Here is an 18,013-nt window from a genome sequence, read left to right on the forward strand (position 1 = left end):
GAACAGGCCTCCCCTGAGGACCAAGTCAAGGTTTCTTGGAACATTACTGGTAACGACCCCAATGCTCTTCGTGGTTTCCACGTCCATCAATTTGGTGACAACACCAATGGCTGCACTTCTGCCGGTGGTCACTTCAACCCCTACGGTAAGACCCACGGTGCCCCCGAGGACGAGAACCGCCACGCCGGTGATCTCGGTAACATTCCAACTGATGCTGAGGGTGTTGCTGTTGGCTCTAAGAATGACAGACTTTTGTCTCTTTTCGGTGAGAACTCTATTCTTGGCCGTTCTGTCGTTGTTCACGGCGGCACTGATGACTTGGGCAAGGGTGGCCATGCCGACTCTCTCAAGACTGGTAACGCCGGTGGCAGACCCGCTTGCGGTGTCATTGGTCTGTCTTCCTGACTGCCCAGCAAGCCCGCTGCTTCTACAAGCACTGGTTCCTCCACTACCCCATCTGCAACTAATGCATTGGAAAGCGGAAGTGCTGGCTGCCTTAAGATTTAATGAAATGTAATGACGAGTTTTTAAATATAATGAATTGTTTGTGTTAAATTTTAACGTATTTATATGGTTAATCTAACCAATTTTAATTTTTTAAAGCTTGTGTGGCTTTTATTTTTTTTTTTTTTTCTTCTTTCTTAACCTCCTTTATTCCCATTTCGGTCTTGCTAATTTGCTTCTTTTTTCTTCCTCCCCCCAACTTGCTTGCCATTTCCTAATACTAGAGCAATGTTTTCATTTTCATGGAACAAGCAGGACCCTGAAGATTCGGCCTCAGGTTCCACTTTGGATTACTGGGCTTCTTCATTAAAGTCGTCGCTGTTAAATGATGTCGGAGGCTCTTCTGACCTGTTACTAGGCTCGGACTCCGGTAAATCTATGGCCAACGGAAGCAACCCGAATAGTGTTCGGCGCCGTCGTTCAAGTCAATTTGTCACTGTGACCCCTAAGCCATTCGAGGATGATCCTTGGGCTTATTATTATACTTATGCTAATTCAGCTTTTGGCCGAGCTACAACTGGCGCTCTTTCAAACAAAGCATACTCCACAATTGGTATTGTGCGGGCCCCAGTATCTATCAAAGGATTAAATTCAGAGCGAGGACACACATCTCGAACATCTAGGGTAACCCGAGCTGAGGAAAATAACAACTGGGATGCGTTGGCACAACCACCAAGTACTAATGGCCGCCAAACTGCCAAAACTCAACCCAAAACAGTAGCAACAAACAGACCCACTGATACTGGCACATCAACTCTGTCTCCTCGTAAAAATAGACTTCGACATTCTCAATCAGTCTACGGGGGTATGGCTTCGTTGTATGATACTGATAATGATCTTTCGACAACAGGAGTTGACGATGTGGTGGGTCTGCGCTCCAACACTACCTTAACGACATCAGCCGAGGCCCAGAATTCACTTGCATCTTCTCCTCATGAATCTATTCAGGAGCGACTATTGGCTTCCATGTTTCGCAAACAGCAAAAGGAAGCCAGCCGAAAAACAAGAGCCGAGACATACGGGTCTAATGAACGGTACCCGCGCTCGGCTACAGTTGCTGGCAGCGTTGGCCGTGGACGCAATGAACCTTCAACATTTCCATCAGCTGCACAATTGGCTCGTCAACAATATCAAACCCCACCACCACGACAAAAACATCCCCCCGCACAAACATTCCCACGTGACTTGGGTGAATTTGATGGCTTTGATGACTTTGATGGTTTTGATGGTTTTAGCAGTACGACGACTGGCTCGCCTGCACAGCATCTGTCATCATCACATTCTGCATCTCTAAGAAGAACACAGTCTTCCCAACTAATTAAGAAAAATGAATCGCCAGCTGAAGATCTGCCCTCAAAAGCAAAGGAAAATGTGGATACCAGGGGTGAGCGCCGTTCTCATAATATTGCAGATACATCGCCATCTCCAATGAGAAGATCCTCTTCAAGATCTTACCGAGGTACATTTTCAAGTTATGCACGGTCAGAACGTGCACCTACACCCATTGCTGAAGAAGTCGAAGCTGTAGATAGTAATGAAGAAGTTGATGATGGACTTAGTGGTTGGGGATTGCCTAAGATCTTGGTTGCAACCCAGTATGATGAAGATGATGTTGAAGCAGATGAGGAAAACGACGGATATATGCATATGGATGCTGAGGTTGGCCACAAAGCTTCAGATATTGATAGCGCAGATCATTTTGAGGATGTTTCTGAAGATGATGATGACAAAAATATACAAAGTGATTCTAGCAGTTTTGACAGCAGAGCTAATGACTTTTTTGATGATGATGATGATGATGATGAGGCCGAGTTCGAAGCTGTGGCAAAATCATTCAACTTTGAGCAGATTCGCCGGTCAATCACAGAAGCCAGTTTAAATAGCCAACTTATAAATTCTTCATCGATTCAGCAGCAACAGCAAAAAAAGGAATTCCAGCAAAAACCGAAAAAGCCCGTCAGTGTTGCCGCTACCGCACCATCTGGTGGTTTCACAAAGTCCCAAACTTTTGCTGGTGGTCTGGCATCTGTAATCACTTCCCAGCAAAACCCTACACACTCAACAACCTATAGCACAACTTCCACTGCTGTTGACATTTCACCGCCGCCGCCGCTGCTGCCAAGACCCATCGATCGGGTTTCGGCTGCGGCACCCCTCTTGGCTCCTGTACCGGTGAAATCCTCAACTACTCCACATTTCAATGCAACGACCAGAGAAACTGAAATAAATACAAAAGCAGGTGCAAAAAGTGCGACGAACTTGCCATTAAAAACTTCATGTGCATTGCGTACATTATACAGCGTCATTTACTGGCTGCTCCTTTTCAGTCCAGGTACAACCCAATCGACGCGTACCCTTTTTGCTAACACTATTCTCGATGCTCTGGTGTTGCGCATCGAGCCTACAGATTTTCGTCGTTTGCGTCGCAGCGCCGTTGTCATTCTCATTCTAGCATGCTTGTACTATCCAGCAAGCAACCACAAAAACAGCAAAAACAACAACAACAACAACAACAACAACAACAACAACAACAAAAATCTCCGTTTAAAAGCCAAGCTGAGCTCCAATTTACGCCAACCAGCTCGTCAAACCAATTCCGCTCGTCGGATACCAAGCTCCAATAGTTCTGGTAATAATAGCAAAAGGACCCCCAACTCGGCAACGGCCTTTTCGTACCACAGCAACGGAAGCAATAGTAATAATATCAATGGCAACAGCCAGCGTGCACCAGTTTACGCGGTTGCAGCTGCTGCTGCTGCTCGCCAGGAGGATTTGTTTTCAAGTGGAGAAAGACTTAAACGGTCTGGATCCTTACGATCAGTACGTTCCATTGGCTCAGTGGGGTCTTTACGATCTTTGCGTACGCGCACAGAAAAAAAAGATCAAGATTTTCCCGCTTGGGGTGTGTAATATAAAATCTAGCCTTGTGTTTTAAATTATTTTTTAAACGAGAAAAAAAAATTTGCATTCTAAGAGTTTCATTAAATAGTCATCACATTAAAAAAAAAAAGGAACATATTAGCACAAACATGCTTATTCGTCATTAGAGTCGTTATCATTATCATCATTATCGTTCTCGTCTTCTTCTTCTTCTTCTTCTTCTTCTTCCTCTTCTTCTTCTTCCTCTTCATCATCAGCCTTAACCTTTTTAGATGTTTCAGCCACGTCTTCACTCTTACGCTTGCGCTTTTCACCAAGCTTGCCCTCACGATCCTTGAGAGCACCCGGCCCGGTCTTTTCAGCATCCTTAGCATCTTTGTCCTCATCCATAGGTGGTGGAACAAACCAAGGAATCTTTCCTCTGTTGAAGTCATTGAGTACCATCTTGGCAACACCGCTTTCATCAGGTTCACCACCCTTGAGAAGTCGACCACTCTTGCGAGCAATCATCTCCAGAAACTGAGTACTATCTTGCCACCCACGAATCTCATATGTATTCTCCAAATGATGTTGCTTGCATCGCGACAACATTGCAGGAATAAACTGTTCGGGATTCGAGACATGTTCAACACGCACAACACCCTTGAACAAAATGTCTGTTTCAGTGTCCTTTGAACTCGGGGGAACAATACCAGGGCAGTCAATGAGGAAAATGCGCTTCATAAGCGTAATGTATTGCCAAATCTTGGTCTCGCCAGGAATAGGGGCAACATTGCACACCTTCTTCTTTCGCAGAGTGTTGATAATGGAAGACTTGCCAACATTGGGGTAACCAATGAAACCGACAGAGATTTGCTTGCGGTCAGAGTGCAGAGAAGAAAATTGGCGCAGAAGACTAATCAAACTGCCTTTGCCAAAAGAATTGGTAATAGATGCGTGGAACGCAATTGTAGGGTAAGACTTTGATAAGTGCTTGATCCAAGCGGCCTGTATAAAAAAATCAAGTTAGTAAAAGAAAAAAAGAAAATAAAAAAATATTTTTTCTTCAAAAAAAAAAAAAGGTAAAAATTTGAAAAAGTGTCTGTTTCAATACTATGAATCTTGCCACAAAAGAAGGCACCAGGGCCAAGACAAGCTTCAACTCAAAAAAGAAACAAAGTGCTCATCTCCAGGAGCCTTCCAGAACGGAAAGCATTAGTTAGGATAGAACGGCTAATCTTCCACAGTTGTAACGGGTAACAACCTCACGAGTCAATAGCATTCATGAAGAATGGAGGTATTCCCTGACAGAACTATGGGTTTGGAAAAAAAAGAAAGAAAAAAATAAGAATTAATAATACTCACAGTAACCCAATTAGGGACCAGATCGCACTTATTCAAGACGTAAATCAGATGCTTATGAGGAGCCTCCTTCTTAAGATAATCTTGAACAGAAATGCAGCGAGTTCCGATAGGATCTCTAGCATCCAAAACATGAATAATGACATCAGACGAGTCAATGACTTTGTACAACTCGTTCCAGATACGCTTCGATGTGCCCTTGTGGAAAATGGCCTCCTTAGCTTGATTGGTCCAGCCATCCTCAAGATGGGCAGCATTTTCAGCGTCTTCTTCCAGCTTGTCTTCATAACGCTTCAAACTATCATCAGCATGTGTAGCAAGCTCCTCCAGTGAGCTCACTGTAAGATTAGGTCTCTTGCGTTGGGACTTGGGTCCAAACGTATGCTCAAATGACTCAGTTTCAACAATCTTGACAGTAGGGACGTGAGTCTTTTCTTCAAGAAGCGACATAGGAAGCTTGTTCTTTCTTAAAATCACTTGATAAGGATCATCCTTCTTATCCTTCATGGCTTCACGGAAATTGATAAGTGCGTCTTGAGAAATAACACGCGTACTGTTAAACCATCTGCGATCAGGAGCTATCCGCGCATTGGGAATATCTGTGCTTTGAAATGTAGCTTCACGGACAACATCACCTCTAGCATTGTGTTTGGCGCGACCTTCCTTATACATATTCAGGCGCTTTACCTTTTTGGCATCACGGAAAAAGTTCTCGCCTTTAACCTTCAGGTTACCAGGTCTCTTAGGTTCCGAGGAACCAGAGCTGGAAGCAGCGGGCTTCGAGGCTTTCTTTTCCCTTTTGTGAGCACCCATTATAAAAATATAGTTGGTGTTTGTTTATTAAATATTTTTTTTGGAAATAGTGGTGAAGAAGAAACTCTTGAGGAAAAAAAAAAATAAATAAAAGGGGGAAGAGAAAAGAATAAGAATTTTCTTTTCAATGAAAAAAAAATTTTTTTTTGTGAAAATTTTTATCAGTAGCTTATATAATATTTTTTAAGGAGAAAACTTGAGCCCTAAGTAAATTTGCGTCCAGGTAACGTGACCATAATCAGCCGTTTCCATGGTAAATCAAAACCTCCCATGTGTAGCATCTAAAAGTAAACAAACCAATACTTCCCTCTTTCCAACTCAAAAGCACTCTCTCCGAAGCTGCCTAGCAGTTAAAACAAGCAACATTTCTGATGAATGAGGTGTCACTTCCAGATATCAATAATCTTTCCTTTGATCGGCTTCTTAAGATCAAATCTATTCTTCAGCCTTCTAAACATACTCGCATACATGACACCTCGGTAGCAAACCGCAAAAAAAATGCACAACAAGCACTTATTTCCACTGACCAAAAGCTTATCCGCTCCAAAACAGTAACCGAACGTCACAAACTTGCACTTCACATTATAAACTCGGCAGAAAATGTTATTGGTTCTTGGAATGAAAAGAAATCAGCTAGTAGAGAATCTTCTACTGCTTCGTTTCCATCTCCATCTCCATCTCCTCCACCTTTAGATTCCTCCAAAATTGCTGCATACGAGGCCATTTCTTTAGCAATTAAAACACTTTATGAAAACAGGTCAAATAATTCTCAAAAACAGCTAGATTTAGAAAAGAGACACCTTTCTATCATTTTAAAATTATTAGACGTTCCAATGGTTGACGAATCAATATTAGAGCTACATATTTTGGTTGACAATATAATCATAAATATGCATGGCACAGCATCACCCTTCTCATCTATTTTTACCATTTCTCCTAATCCAAAATATATAAATGAATCTTTTGCAAACCTCATTGTTTATACCCAAATTGCAATTCTTAAAGCCATTATAAAAATACCTCCAGCATCTCAACCTGTTTCGAGCAAAGTAAGTAAATCTATCCTACGCTCAACAAGTACTAACCCTTATATAGACGATCATTGGGTCCTTGAATTCTCCTAATGGGATTTTATTTTGGGTATCTCAACTGCCTATAAATTCAGCATCTCAAAAACTCACTATTTTTGCAAAACTCTTTTTGGCGTTATCAAACAACTGTGATCCGTCGATATGTTTTTCTTATAGAATTGCTTCCTTACAACTATTTCCACAGATACAAGAGCCCTATGTTAACATGCTTCTTGCTTCATATTCTACTTTACGCAAAAAGGTAAACATGTCCTATGACCAAATTATTCGTGATTACGGTAATCTTTTGACTCAGTTGGTAAAGAAAAAGCACATGCAATTGAAAACATTTCCGGCTTTTGTCACTTGGTTTGACAGACTTTCTAAAAAATCATCAATAGAATCTTGGAAGGAGTCCTATAATTTGATCAAAAATACAGATAACGACCCTGTTCTTTCTCTTTTTGAGCAGTTGAAAACAGATCCTACAAACGAAAAAATTCAAACATTATCATCAATTGAAAACATTCAAGATTATTTTGGGACATCGGAGTTTCTTAGTACCTTTCTCCACATTGCAAAAACATTTTTGGACGCATCAGAATACTCAAACTTTATCAGTGTTATTCACTTTTACCTATCTTTTTTGCATACAAATCATCCTAACCTTACTAGAACCTTTTCAAAAACTTCATCATTATTTTTTCATCACGTCAAAATTATAATTGAAAAGGAAGATATTACGGATTCCATATTTGGCGATTTACTATCTGTATATGAGGAAATTGCGAAGGGACTAGTGATAATAGAAGATGATACCCACCTTATATACATTTCTAACTCTCTTCTTCCAATTGGGGCTCGCCTTCGCCAAAAAAAAAATGAAATTTATCTGGAATACTGGCGCAAATCCGTTTCAATAGAGCTGGACTTATTTGAAAGAAAAATACCCCCATCATCGGTTTTTCCAGGGAAGGTTGAACGTCTTGTTATTACCCTTATAGATTTCAAAAAATTGGATGAGGCATTTAAGTTTTTGTCTCTTTCTTTTCCATTAATCGCATCACTTGAAAAAATTCAAGACACTGTGTCTACCTTACCTTTATATTTACAATGGCAATCTTCTTCAAGTAACAGACTATTTAATATTTTTACCAGTGTTATCTTGGAAAAATCTTTAAAAGAAGAAGACATTGAGTTTAAAAATATTAATTCTGAAATAGAAGGTTCTATACTTGAGCAATTGCTGATATGCCTAGAAAAATACACAGCTTCTAACAAAAAAGAAATTGGAATTCAAATTTTGAAAAGGCTTGAAGTTCTGTATTTCAATAACCCTCTTCGTCTACTGCGGTCGTACAATTCACTTTTTAAATCGGCGAATGAACTTTATAACATACAAGTTATGGAAAAGCTTCTTGAAGATTTGATTATTAAAAGCACTTTAACAAATAATAATAGACGAACAAGCAATGGTGCCAATTTACTGGTTGAGTCTTCAAAATTGAAATCAGACTTTGAGCAGGCTCATCACCGATTTTTCATTATTTCATGTGCCTCTTTTTCTTTGGCAATCTCGTCTACAGCAGCTTCAACGCAAAAATACCAGTTTCTTAACTGTTCAGTCAACTATGCGATTGAAATGTTTAAGTCTAAAGTTCAGAGTGACAACACAGAAAAAGTTATTAATCACATTCGAAGCATGTGTGCTTTTCTTGATTTGCAAGGAGCTAATGAAAAACGAGCAGATTTGCTAAAAGCGATGCGTGATAGTTTTTTATTACAAGGGAAATCTACCGAAACACTCATAAACCGCATGCACTGTCGTCTTGATCTTATTAAATCGTTAATTGCATTAGGATATACAGGCTCTGCTTTAAAAGAAGTCACTTCCTTAGAATCGGAGTATCAAGAGCATCAATTTATTGCACCTATTGATAGATCATGGCTTAAGTTAAGACAAGCTCAAAGTTTTGTTTCAGTTGGAGATACTGTGGCCGCGAGGAATGTATTCAAACTCCTTTTCGAAGTGATTCAAAATGATGAACTTTTGAAAATGCCTCTTTTGAAAGGTCGCCCTGCAACAGAAGAAAGACAGCATTTTCAACAGCGATCGCTTTTATTTGCTGAAATTTGTTGTACACTAGGTTTATTCCATTCTGCTGAGGTATGTTACATCCCTTTTTTTTAAAAAAAAAAAAAAAAAAACTAAGTTTACTAATAAATTATAGGGAAATGTTGGTTATGGTGTTTCTCAAACACAAAAATCCATAAGTTTTTTGCAAGGATTTTTGAAAAAATTTCAGTCAGGCTCTGGTAATAAATCTTCTCGTGAAACAACTTGGCAACTGACATCTGTTTTAATTAATGCTCAGATTCAAATGGCAATGTCATATGAACGACTCGGTATTATTCGTGAAACTTGCTATTATGTGGATGAGGCTAGCAAAACTGCACAGTTATCTGATTGTGGACTTCGTTTAGCTGTGATTCTTGCTTTCGAGGCTGAGGTTCGTGTTAAAATGGGTAATCACATTAAGAGCACAGAATGCTTGGAAAAATGTCAGGCCATTATCGAAGGTCTTAATCTTCAAGATTTAAACGTTTTATACTATGCACACTCTGCAATCCTTAGTTTGCAACGACAACGTTTATTTAATGAAGAGAATCAATATTATGTTCTTTCTGATAAGATATTTTCTGATTTAGAACAAAAAAGTCAAAAGTTTTCTGCTTCAGAAATTGCGAAAAAAATTTCTCGTTTATCGTTGACAAATTTTGAAGCAGTTACACCAAAAAATACTCCAAGAACAATGTCAACACGCCGCAGTCTTGTGGGAAGAAGATTATCTGGTCCATTATTTTCAGAAAAATCTACACCCACACCTATTTCTCGCCAAAGCTTACCAATTGGTGGATCTCCAATAAATTTTTTAGCAATGATGGAGACCCCAAAGAGGGAAAGCAATATCAAAGAAGAATCGTCTGAAGGACCAAGTGAAATTTTTGGTGTTGAAGTGGTATGGAATTCCATTGTTCGCAGTCAAGTGTATAGTCTGGGACTTCAAAATTCTGTTGATGGTGCTATGTCTCTTTTGGAAGATCAATATCGCAGTGCCAGTACTAGGGACGATGTTCTTTTAGAAATTATAAAAGCTAGAAATCTTTTCCTTCTTGCAAAAAGTATTCTTTCAAAGGACTCTATCTATTCATTTGTTTTTGATTCTGTCATTTGTGTACCGTCAATCAAACCCAACAATGCATTTTACAATAATTATATGAAAGATTCGACTTTCCCAAAGACAGCAATTGGTCATCTTGAAAAAGCACAGAACATGATTTTGGACAATGTTTCAAAAATTATGGTTGTATGCAATGCGACTGAAATTAGTTCTGTTGCAAGTTTGATCAATGCAATTCAAATGAGCTTGGCTGCAATTAGAGAAGTTGTCTATGAAGGTATCGATATTGGGGATATTGCAACTAGCTATGCCAATCTTGTTTTGCAGGATGCATCTCGCCGACTTACTTTAGAGTCAGATCGTACTGTGGTCAAGCTTCGCAGTTCTGATTATAATTGGCCGAGTAAAGCTCTTGAAAGTACCGATACCCCAAAAACGATTGTTTCCATGTACAGTGATTTTGAACATGATATTTTAAATTCATTGCCGGAAAAATGGGCTGCCGTCAGCATCAGCGTTTCTGCTGAAACTGGAAGTTTGTCTTTGTGTCGATATGAAAAAAATAAGAGCCCCTTACAGCTATGTCTTCCACTTAATCGTCATAGTAGTCGTGACGCCAATGAAGAGTCATTTTCTTTTGATTTAGGCATGCAACGATTAAGAGAAATCATTGAAAAAAGCAACGAGTCTGCAAGCTCACAACGGACAACACAGATCAAAACCTCGGAAGAGCGACAATTATGGTGGAAAGAACGATATGGCTTGGATCAGAAGCTTGAAGAGCTTTTAGGTGATGTGGAATACTTTTGGTTGGGCGGGTTCACTGGTATATTTTCCCGACAGCGTGTGGTACCGCATCTTTTAGAGAATTTAGCCACTCAGTTTGTCAAGTTGTTGCGGGTATACTTACCATCCCGTAATTGGGTCATGGGCGGAATCAGGCCACGGAGCGGTCTGGGCAAATATCGATCACGCGAAGAGCCCCGAAGGTTTGCAGGTAGTTCTAATGAAATCAATACTGGAAGCAGCGGCAGCATGTCTAAGGGAAGTGCTGGTCTTGAAGAGGTGGAGATTGAGCTAGATTCTCGAATTCTTGAGTTGTTTGTGGGACTTGGAGATCCTGATAATATTAAAGATCCTGGTCTGATTGAAGACTTGACATATTTTGTTTTGGACATTTTACAGTTTCATGGTGAGCGTAACGCATTTGATGAGATTGAAATTGACCAGTTTATGGTACATTTGGAAACTGCATTGCATAATTATCATGCTCAAGTTGCAGCAATGGATGAACAACTTGGGGAGGAGGGGTTGGAGCATATTGTACTGGTCCTTGACCGCAATACACAGGCGTTCCCTTGGGAATCAATACCTTGTCTACGACAGCAGTCAGTGTCGCGGGTCCCATCATTATCAATTTTGTCTCAGTTACTACGAGAGCACTACCAGCCAGAGGTTGATCCTGTATGGCCTGTAGTGCAAGTATCATTAGAAGAAAAAAGTAGCGATAGCGGGTGTTATTACATTTTAAATCCCAGTCGTGATTTGCCTAAGACCCAAGAACGGTTTGAGAACAAGCTTACAAATTTGCGAGGATGGAGTGGTTTGGTTGCTCAAGAACCGACGGAGACTGAACTTGTGGGGATGCTTGAAAGTGGGAAGCTTGTTGTTTACATTGGACACGGGTCTGGATTGCAGTACATTCGTGCAGCAAAGATTAAGGCACTGAAGCGTTGCTGTGCAACATTACTTCTTGGATGCAGTTCAGGCGCGTTGGAAGAGGCCGGAGACTACGATCCGTGGGGAACGCCAATGACGTATATGATTGCCGGGTGTCCGATGCTGCTTGCCAATATGTGGGATGTGACTGACAAGGATATTGATTTATTCAGCACATGCATGTTGGAGCGGTGGGGTGTATTACCGCCGCCTAATCCTGGAATGGGAGTAAGTGCAATTGGTGAAGCAGTTCGTGATAGTCGAGATGATTGTAATTTGCGGTTCTTAAATGGAGCTGCACCTGTTGTTTATGGAATTCCGCTTAAGATTAAAAAAAAATTGGTAATGGGAAATAAATAGAGATTGTTTTTTTTTTCTTTCTTTCTTTCTTTCTAACTATGTATTATAGCTCGCTAAAGTATTGTATGTATTTTATCAAAAATTTATGAATGTCTATGCCAATATGCGAGGGAATATCAATGTATTTTTGTTCTTTAAATTTGGGAACCGATTCCGAAAGAATTTTATAAAGAGTTTCCGAATGTTCTTGTTGGGTCTTCATTATTTCAGGGATATTAAAGACTTGAGTGCAAAACTCTGGTAGAGTGGTATCATTGGTGGTGGTGGTGGTGGGTTCATTAAGTTCTTCCCATGAAAGTCTAAAAAAATATGGGGTTTCCTGAGGAAGAGGTTTAATTTGAAGACGAACAAGATGATGTTTAAGCACTTTTTTTTGCAAAATTCGAATAATATCGTCCACAAAAAGTGTGGGGATAAGTCCTGATGCAAGGTCTTGTGGGAAAACTGCTGGTGGTTGGCTAGATTTCTTGGATTTTTTTGTTTGCTCTTGGTGTTGTTGCTGGGATGCACGCAAGACAGAACTTTGGAATTGACTGTGAGCTGATTTAACAGAAGTTGTAAGGACGACTGGGAAAAATCCACGCCATTGTAAAACCAATTGGTCGACGCTGGATTGATGACAAGGGATGTATGCTGTGCTACCTGCTTTGGTAAGGTACTCTTTGCCCACTCGAGGCTGAAGCATGATTCTATTAGATGTATCTTCTTTTGATGGGTCTAAGGTATCGGCAAGTGTTTCATTAAAGTTTTCTTGCTCTGAAGAAGATGATGAGGAAATATTTTCTTGCTCTGAACCTTCTTCGAAGCCAAATGGGATAAGTAAATCACGGGGGAAGGCCGTCCAGCGAAGTTTATCCATACGGATTGGTGAAGCAAGCATATTTGCATAAGGATTTGCTTTTAGACGACGGCCGAATTCTTCATCGTATTCTGGTGCATTTGATGTGGTTGTATCTTTAGATGTTAGCAGGGAAGATTTAGGTAGGGTGTTTGGGTTTGTTGGTATAAATTTTTGTGTTCGATCGGGGATTGCAAGGTCTTTTTTAGGTTTGGGTTTATCATTATGGGATTGAGGGGGTGATGAAAGCACAGACGAAAGTTTAAATGCTGGTTGCAGAGATGATTTTGAAGGTTGGCCGAGAAGAATCTCAAGAGCTTTTTCAGTATTTGGTGTTTTCCTGAGGACTTTTCTTTGGATCGACATTTGATTGGAGAGTGGAGGAAGATTATTTTTCATATATGTTATTAGTGATGAAATAGAAAATAGAAAATAGAAAAGAGAAGGAAGTGAGCAAAATAATTGAAGAGGAGGGGGAGGGAAAAAAGAGAGAGAAAAAAAAAAAAGGATTATCTAAGTTATTACGAGTCATAAAACTAAGAACTTTGTATTTTATATATATATATATATATATATTTGTGACTTAATATTTAATATTTAATATTTAATATTTAATATTTAATGTTTAATATTTAAATCTTATTACTTAAGTATAAATGTTTATTTATTAAATATCAAGTTATTAAGCTTAATATTAAATTGCCAAGATTTTGTTGTAACATCTAAGAATTAAAATTTTATGTAACATTTATATATATATATATATAAGTAAGCAATTAATAATATTATGATTAGCATATTTCTTTTTGTGGCGTTGTTGCTTTTTATCAAAAAAAAAAATGTACAGCCGCACTCAAACTAAAAAAAATGTAACATTTAACTATAATTAATTTGGCGGTGGAATAGTAATTTTGTAATAAAAAAATAAAAAAATAAAAAAAAGCTTAAATATTTTTTTTTTCTTGAAATTCTAAAGGGGTATATTGTTAAATTTAAATATTTTTGAATGATTTTATAAAGTTATTAAATTAGAATTTTTTTTTTCCCTTCCTAAAACCAACATATAAAATTAATAAATTTGTCAATTTAATAATTGATAATTGATAATTGATAATTGATAATTGATAATTGATAATAATAATTTTTTTTTTTTTTAAAGTAGTCTACTAGTCCGATACAAATGGACTTTATAATCTTTTGACGTTCTACTCTAGTGATATATTTAATAAATAATCATCAAAAAAAAAATACTAGTTAGTAGGAAATTTCATTAATTTTAAAAAAAAACACCCTTTAATAAAAATAAAATAAAAATAAAAAAATAAAAATAAAAAAATAAAAAAAAAGTTTTATTTACTTCAGTTTGGTTTATCAAAAAAAAAAAAAAAAAAAAAAAAAAAAGTAATTTTTAAATAATAAATAAAGAAATAAATTTCATCATCATCATCTTTCTTGGATTGTCTCTCCCCCTTTTTTTGTTACTCACTTCTATTGTGGCCACCCAATTATCATACACGTATGTCATAATATATATATTTTTGCACACACCTTAAAAAAAAAAAAAAAAAAAAAACTTGCATCACAATCATCACCATCTACTAATCTTAGCACATCCGCTTTTGACTCTAGTCCATAATCCTTTTTTTTTTCTACCTCTCTCTCTCTATTCATATATATATATAGACCACTTTAATCTCCATGGGCTCGTCCAAACCAGTCCATCGAAATGTGGCCTCGGCTGCAGACAACGATGATTTATCAAAGTCTACACTTCAGGGACTCCCAATGTACACCACAGATATTGAGTCCTCCTCCTCCTCTTCTACAGCCGCTGCAACCTCTCGTGGAATTACTGCAGGAAATACTACTACCAACAATTATAACAGCACAGGAGACAACCTGATTGACGAAAAAAATGCCTTAAGATATGGCACTAGTGGCACAGGCACTCCAGCAGAGTACGACTACGAGAGTGGTGTTTTTGGAAATAGTCCGTCTAAGCTACACTCGTCTTCATTCCTCAGCCTATCGTCTTTGCTCAACTATAACGCCTCGACAAAATCTTTCGGTACAGGTAAATACAAAAACAACCGCCAACACAGAATTGTGCGCAACCTCCTATTGGGCCTGCTTGGATTCCTCTTGCTACTACTTGTTGGCTCTCCTTTGCTCTCTTTCCTCTTCGGCTCTTCCCGTTTCACTACAGTCACTGGTCTTTCAGACAAAACAGTCCTTACCTCGGATCCTCTAATCTACCCAGATGTAGAAAACTTTTTCAAAGCAAAGAGCTCAGGCTCTTCCTCAACTGGTGGTGCTAACCGTCAGGCCCCTAAAAAGTCCCCAGGTGACTATACACAAGACCTTAGCGATAAGGAAATGCCCGCCGCTGCAAAGGGGTCGCGTTCAGGCGGTGCTGATGGAAAAGATGACAGTGGTTCTGGTTTAGATTCTTCAGGTGCTTCCAGTTCCAGCTCAGCTAATGCTGCAGGTGCAACCGACTCAGCAACCCAGCTTGATATTGAGGCCGGTAACGAGCCCAAGTCCAACAATAACGCTTTTAAAAATAGAAACGGGATTATCTCTTCGCTTAAATACAAACCTGTCAGTAGCACCCGCGCCTTTTGGCGTTTTGGTAGCCAAAAGGCTGGCACAGATAATCTGGTTGGCAATTCCCACTCTGGGATCTGGGGCACCTCTGCAAAGTCTCCTGAACTTATTATTGTTACCGGTATTAACCCTGAAAAATATTCTATCGAATACCTTGAAAAGGTTATTGAAAATCGCAAGAGATATGCTAAAAAATGGGGATATGGATTATACATTCGATCAGTGACGGATTTTCGTGATAAGTATGAAGGTAGTGTCTCCAAAAATCCATCCTGGGCCAAGCTCTCAATTCTTCGCGCAGCTGTCCACACCTTCCCTGAAGCAAAGCATTTTTGGAATCTCGACGCTCATGCTTTGATTGAGGACATGAATAGTGACATTGTGGCTGATCTTATCGAGCCCAAACATCTGAGCAACCTTATGATTCGCGACCGTCAAATTATTCGCAGTTCTTCAATCATCAAGACATACAAACATACTCCTTCGACCAATGTGCGGCTGATTTTGGCTCCAGACGAGGTTGGTCTGAGTACCACCTCCTTTGTATTTGCAAACCTCGACCGCGACCGTACAATTGACTTTGCTGGTGCTGGCTATAATCGCAACAATGTCCAACGATACAAGGGGTCCGACCATGGAGAGTTTGCCAAGATTCTTCTTGACTACTGGAATGATCCAGCTACTCGTTCGTACTACCAATACGATCGTAGTGAAGCCTCTGCCATTAACCACATTTTGCAGTGGCATGCCAGTTTCCTTGCTCGCACAGCTATTGTCCCTGGCACTCATCTTATGTCGTATTCTGAAGAGAGTATGTTTTCTTTACTTGGAATCCGTGGTGGCGATTTACGTGCTGCTGCCAGCAAACTTCCTGTTGAAGATGGTAAACTATCGCTTAAAGATTATGAAAACGATGGTCTTGTTTTTTTCAATAAAGAACAAGATACAAAGAAAAATCTGGTCGTTGTCATGAACTCGTGTGCTGAAGGATCCAGTCTCACTTGTCTCCGAGAATTTTCTCGCTATTACAACAAGGCCATGTCCAAGGATGGTAAAGATAGTAGTGCTGAAGACAATGTTGGCTCTCTTGATAAAGTTGGTGCTGCTGCTGCTGCTGCTGCTGCTGCTGCCGCTGAATCAAAGGAAGATGTTGCTGACTTGGATGGCATTGCCAAGAAGGGAGATAAGGCTGGCGCACAAAAGAAGCAACAACAGCAACAGGCTCAACAGGCACAAGCTCAAGCTCAGGCTCAGGCTGAAGCACACGCCGAGGCTGAGGCTAAGGCTCAGGCCAAAACTCCACAGGAAAAGGCAGTGAAGCCTGGCGACAAGAAACCTGGTGAAAATAAGGAAACAATATCCAAGGAGCAACTCAAGGAACAACCCAAAGAAAATGGCAAGCTGGTAATTAATGAAATTGTCCATGGATCAGGGGTTGAAGTTTCGTCTGAATCCATAAAGGAAATTTCATCCAAGTCGGCTGATGGGCCATTGAAGGACTCAGTAAAAACGAGCGAAGAAAAGGAACAAGTCAAGGTGGCTAACTCGGGTGCTGCTGGTGCTGCTGGTGCTGCTGGTGCTGCTGGTGCTGCTGGTGCTGCTGGTGCTGCTGGTGCTGCTGGTGCTGCTGGTGCTGCTGGTGCTGCTGGTGCTGCTGGTGCTGCTGGTGCTGCTGGTGCTGCTGGTTCTGTTGATGCTGCTGGTGCATTCAAGCCCAAGGCCCCTAAAGAAAAGACCAATGAATTGGATCTCAATGATCCAGTAGTGGCCCAAGCAATTGCAAAGGCTCAAGCTGAAGAGCAGGCCAAAATTGCCAAAAAGGAAGCAGCTAAAGATGTAACTAAAGATGCAACTAAAGATGCAACTAAAGATGCAACTAAAGATGCAACTAAAGATGCTACTAAAGATGCTACTAAAGATGCTGCTGGTAATTCCAAAGCAGCTGCTGAAGTCAAGGCTGAGACGAAAAAGTCTGATACATTAGATACCAGTGATCCAGTGGTGGCTCAAGCCATTGCTAAAGCTCAAGCTGAAGCTCAGGTTAAGATTGAAAAGGAAGAGAAGGCCAAAGCTGCTGCAACAAATTCTGGAGCTGCTGCTAAGAAAGAATCCACAGAAGCCAAAGTTGGTGGCAATTCCAATGCTGATGCTAAGGTGGGTGCTAAGGCTGGGGACAAGGCTGGGGACAAGGCTGGGGACAAGGCTGGAACAAAGACCGAAACCAAAGCAGAAACCAAGGATGGTACTCTTGATACCAACAAGCCTGCTGGTGCTGCAGCTGTTGCCAAAGCTCAGGCTGAAGAGCAAGTCAAGATTGATAAAGAGGTGGTGAAGGATGCCAGTGTTGCGGCAGGAAAGCCTCAGGAGGATTCCAAATCTGCAGCTATTAAGGACGCGGAGGCTAAGGCTGCGAAGGCCCAAGCTGCGGAAGCTAAGCAAGATACGTTAGATATGAATGATCCTGTGGTGGCACAAGCAATTGCGAAAGCACAAGCTAAAGAACAGGCCAAGATAAATGCTGCTGCTAACAAGGCGCAGAAGGCATGATTATGAAATAAAATTAAAATTAAAATTAAAATGAATTAAAATAAAAAAAAGATAAAAAAAAGAATAAAAAGAATGATGTTTAATAAAAAAAAAAAAAAAAGTTTTTTTTTTTTGAGATTTTTGAACAAAACTTTTATTGATTTTTGATGAAG

General features: G+C 39.8%; 6 protein-coding genes across 6 annotated transcripts in view; 4 read left to right on the forward strand and 2 right to left on the reverse strand.

Annotated features, from left to right (window-relative positions):
• The window catches only part of SAPINGB_P000911 (uncharacterized protein), a gene marked incomplete at both ends in the record, with an annotated part of 533 nt that extends 128 nt beyond the window's left edge, over positions 1–405 (forward strand). The window contains one exon of the mRNA XM_031995634.1: positions 1–405. This exon is cut by the window's left edge and continues 47 nt beyond it. Coding sequence (XP_031851525.1) covers positions 1–405 — 405 coding nt within the window.
• A 327-nt stretch (positions 406–732) lies between these two features.
• Positions 733–3,414, forward strand: SAPINGB_P000912 (uncharacterized protein; the record flags this gene model as incomplete). The annotated part of the gene is made up of 1 exon (XM_031995635.1): positions 733–3,414. One exon carries the CDS (start codon positions 733–735, stop codon positions 3,412–3,414), a length of 2,682 nt encoding a protein of 893 aa, XP_031851526.1.
• Positions 3,415–3,537: 123 nt separating this feature from the next.
• On the reverse strand, positions 3,538–5,538 carry SAPINGB_P000913 (uncharacterized protein; the record flags this gene model as incomplete). The annotated part of the gene is made up of 2 exons (XM_031995636.1): positions 3,538–4,371; positions 4,729–5,538. The coding sequence occupies 2 exons, from the start codon at positions 5,536–5,538 to the stop codon at positions 3,538–3,540; spliced, it is 1,644 nt and encodes a 547-aa protein (XP_031851527.1).
• Positions 5,539–5,909: 371 nt separating this feature from the next.
• On the forward strand, positions 5,910–11,869 carry SAPINGB_P000914 (uncharacterized protein; the record flags this gene model as incomplete). Its single annotated transcript, XM_031995637.1, has 3 exons — positions 5,910–6,587; positions 6,634–8,775; positions 8,840–11,869. The coding sequence occupies 3 exons, from the start codon at positions 5,910–5,912 to the stop codon at positions 11,867–11,869; spliced, it is 5,850 nt and encodes a 1,949-aa protein (XP_031851528.1).
• A 43-nt stretch (positions 11,870–11,912) lies between these two features.
• SAPINGB_P000915 (uncharacterized protein) lies at positions 11,913–13,073 on the reverse strand (the record flags this gene model as incomplete). The annotated part of the gene is made up of 1 exon (XM_031995638.1): positions 11,913–13,073. The coding sequence occupies one exon, from the start codon at positions 13,071–13,073 to the stop codon at positions 11,913–11,915; it is 1,161 nt and encodes a 386-aa protein (XP_031851529.1).
• A 1,332-nt stretch (positions 13,074–14,405) lies between these two features.
• Positions 14,406–17,861, forward strand: SAPINGB_P000916 (uncharacterized protein; the record flags this gene model as incomplete). Its single annotated transcript, XM_031995639.1, has 1 exon — positions 14,406–17,861. The coding sequence occupies one exon, from the start codon at positions 14,406–14,408 to the stop codon at positions 17,859–17,861; it is 3,456 nt and encodes a 1,151-aa protein (XP_031851530.1).
• Between the last annotated feature and the right edge of the window lie 152 nt (positions 17,862–18,013).

Source organism: Magnusiomyces paraingens (assembly GCF_902498895.1).
Source record: "Magnusiomyces paraingens strain CBS 517.90 genome assembly, contig: contig1, whole genome shotgun sequence".
In the NCBI taxonomy this organism is placed as follows: Eukaryota; Fungi; Ascomycota; class Dipodascomycetes; order Dipodascales; family Dipodascaceae; genus Magnusiomyces; species Magnusiomyces paraingens.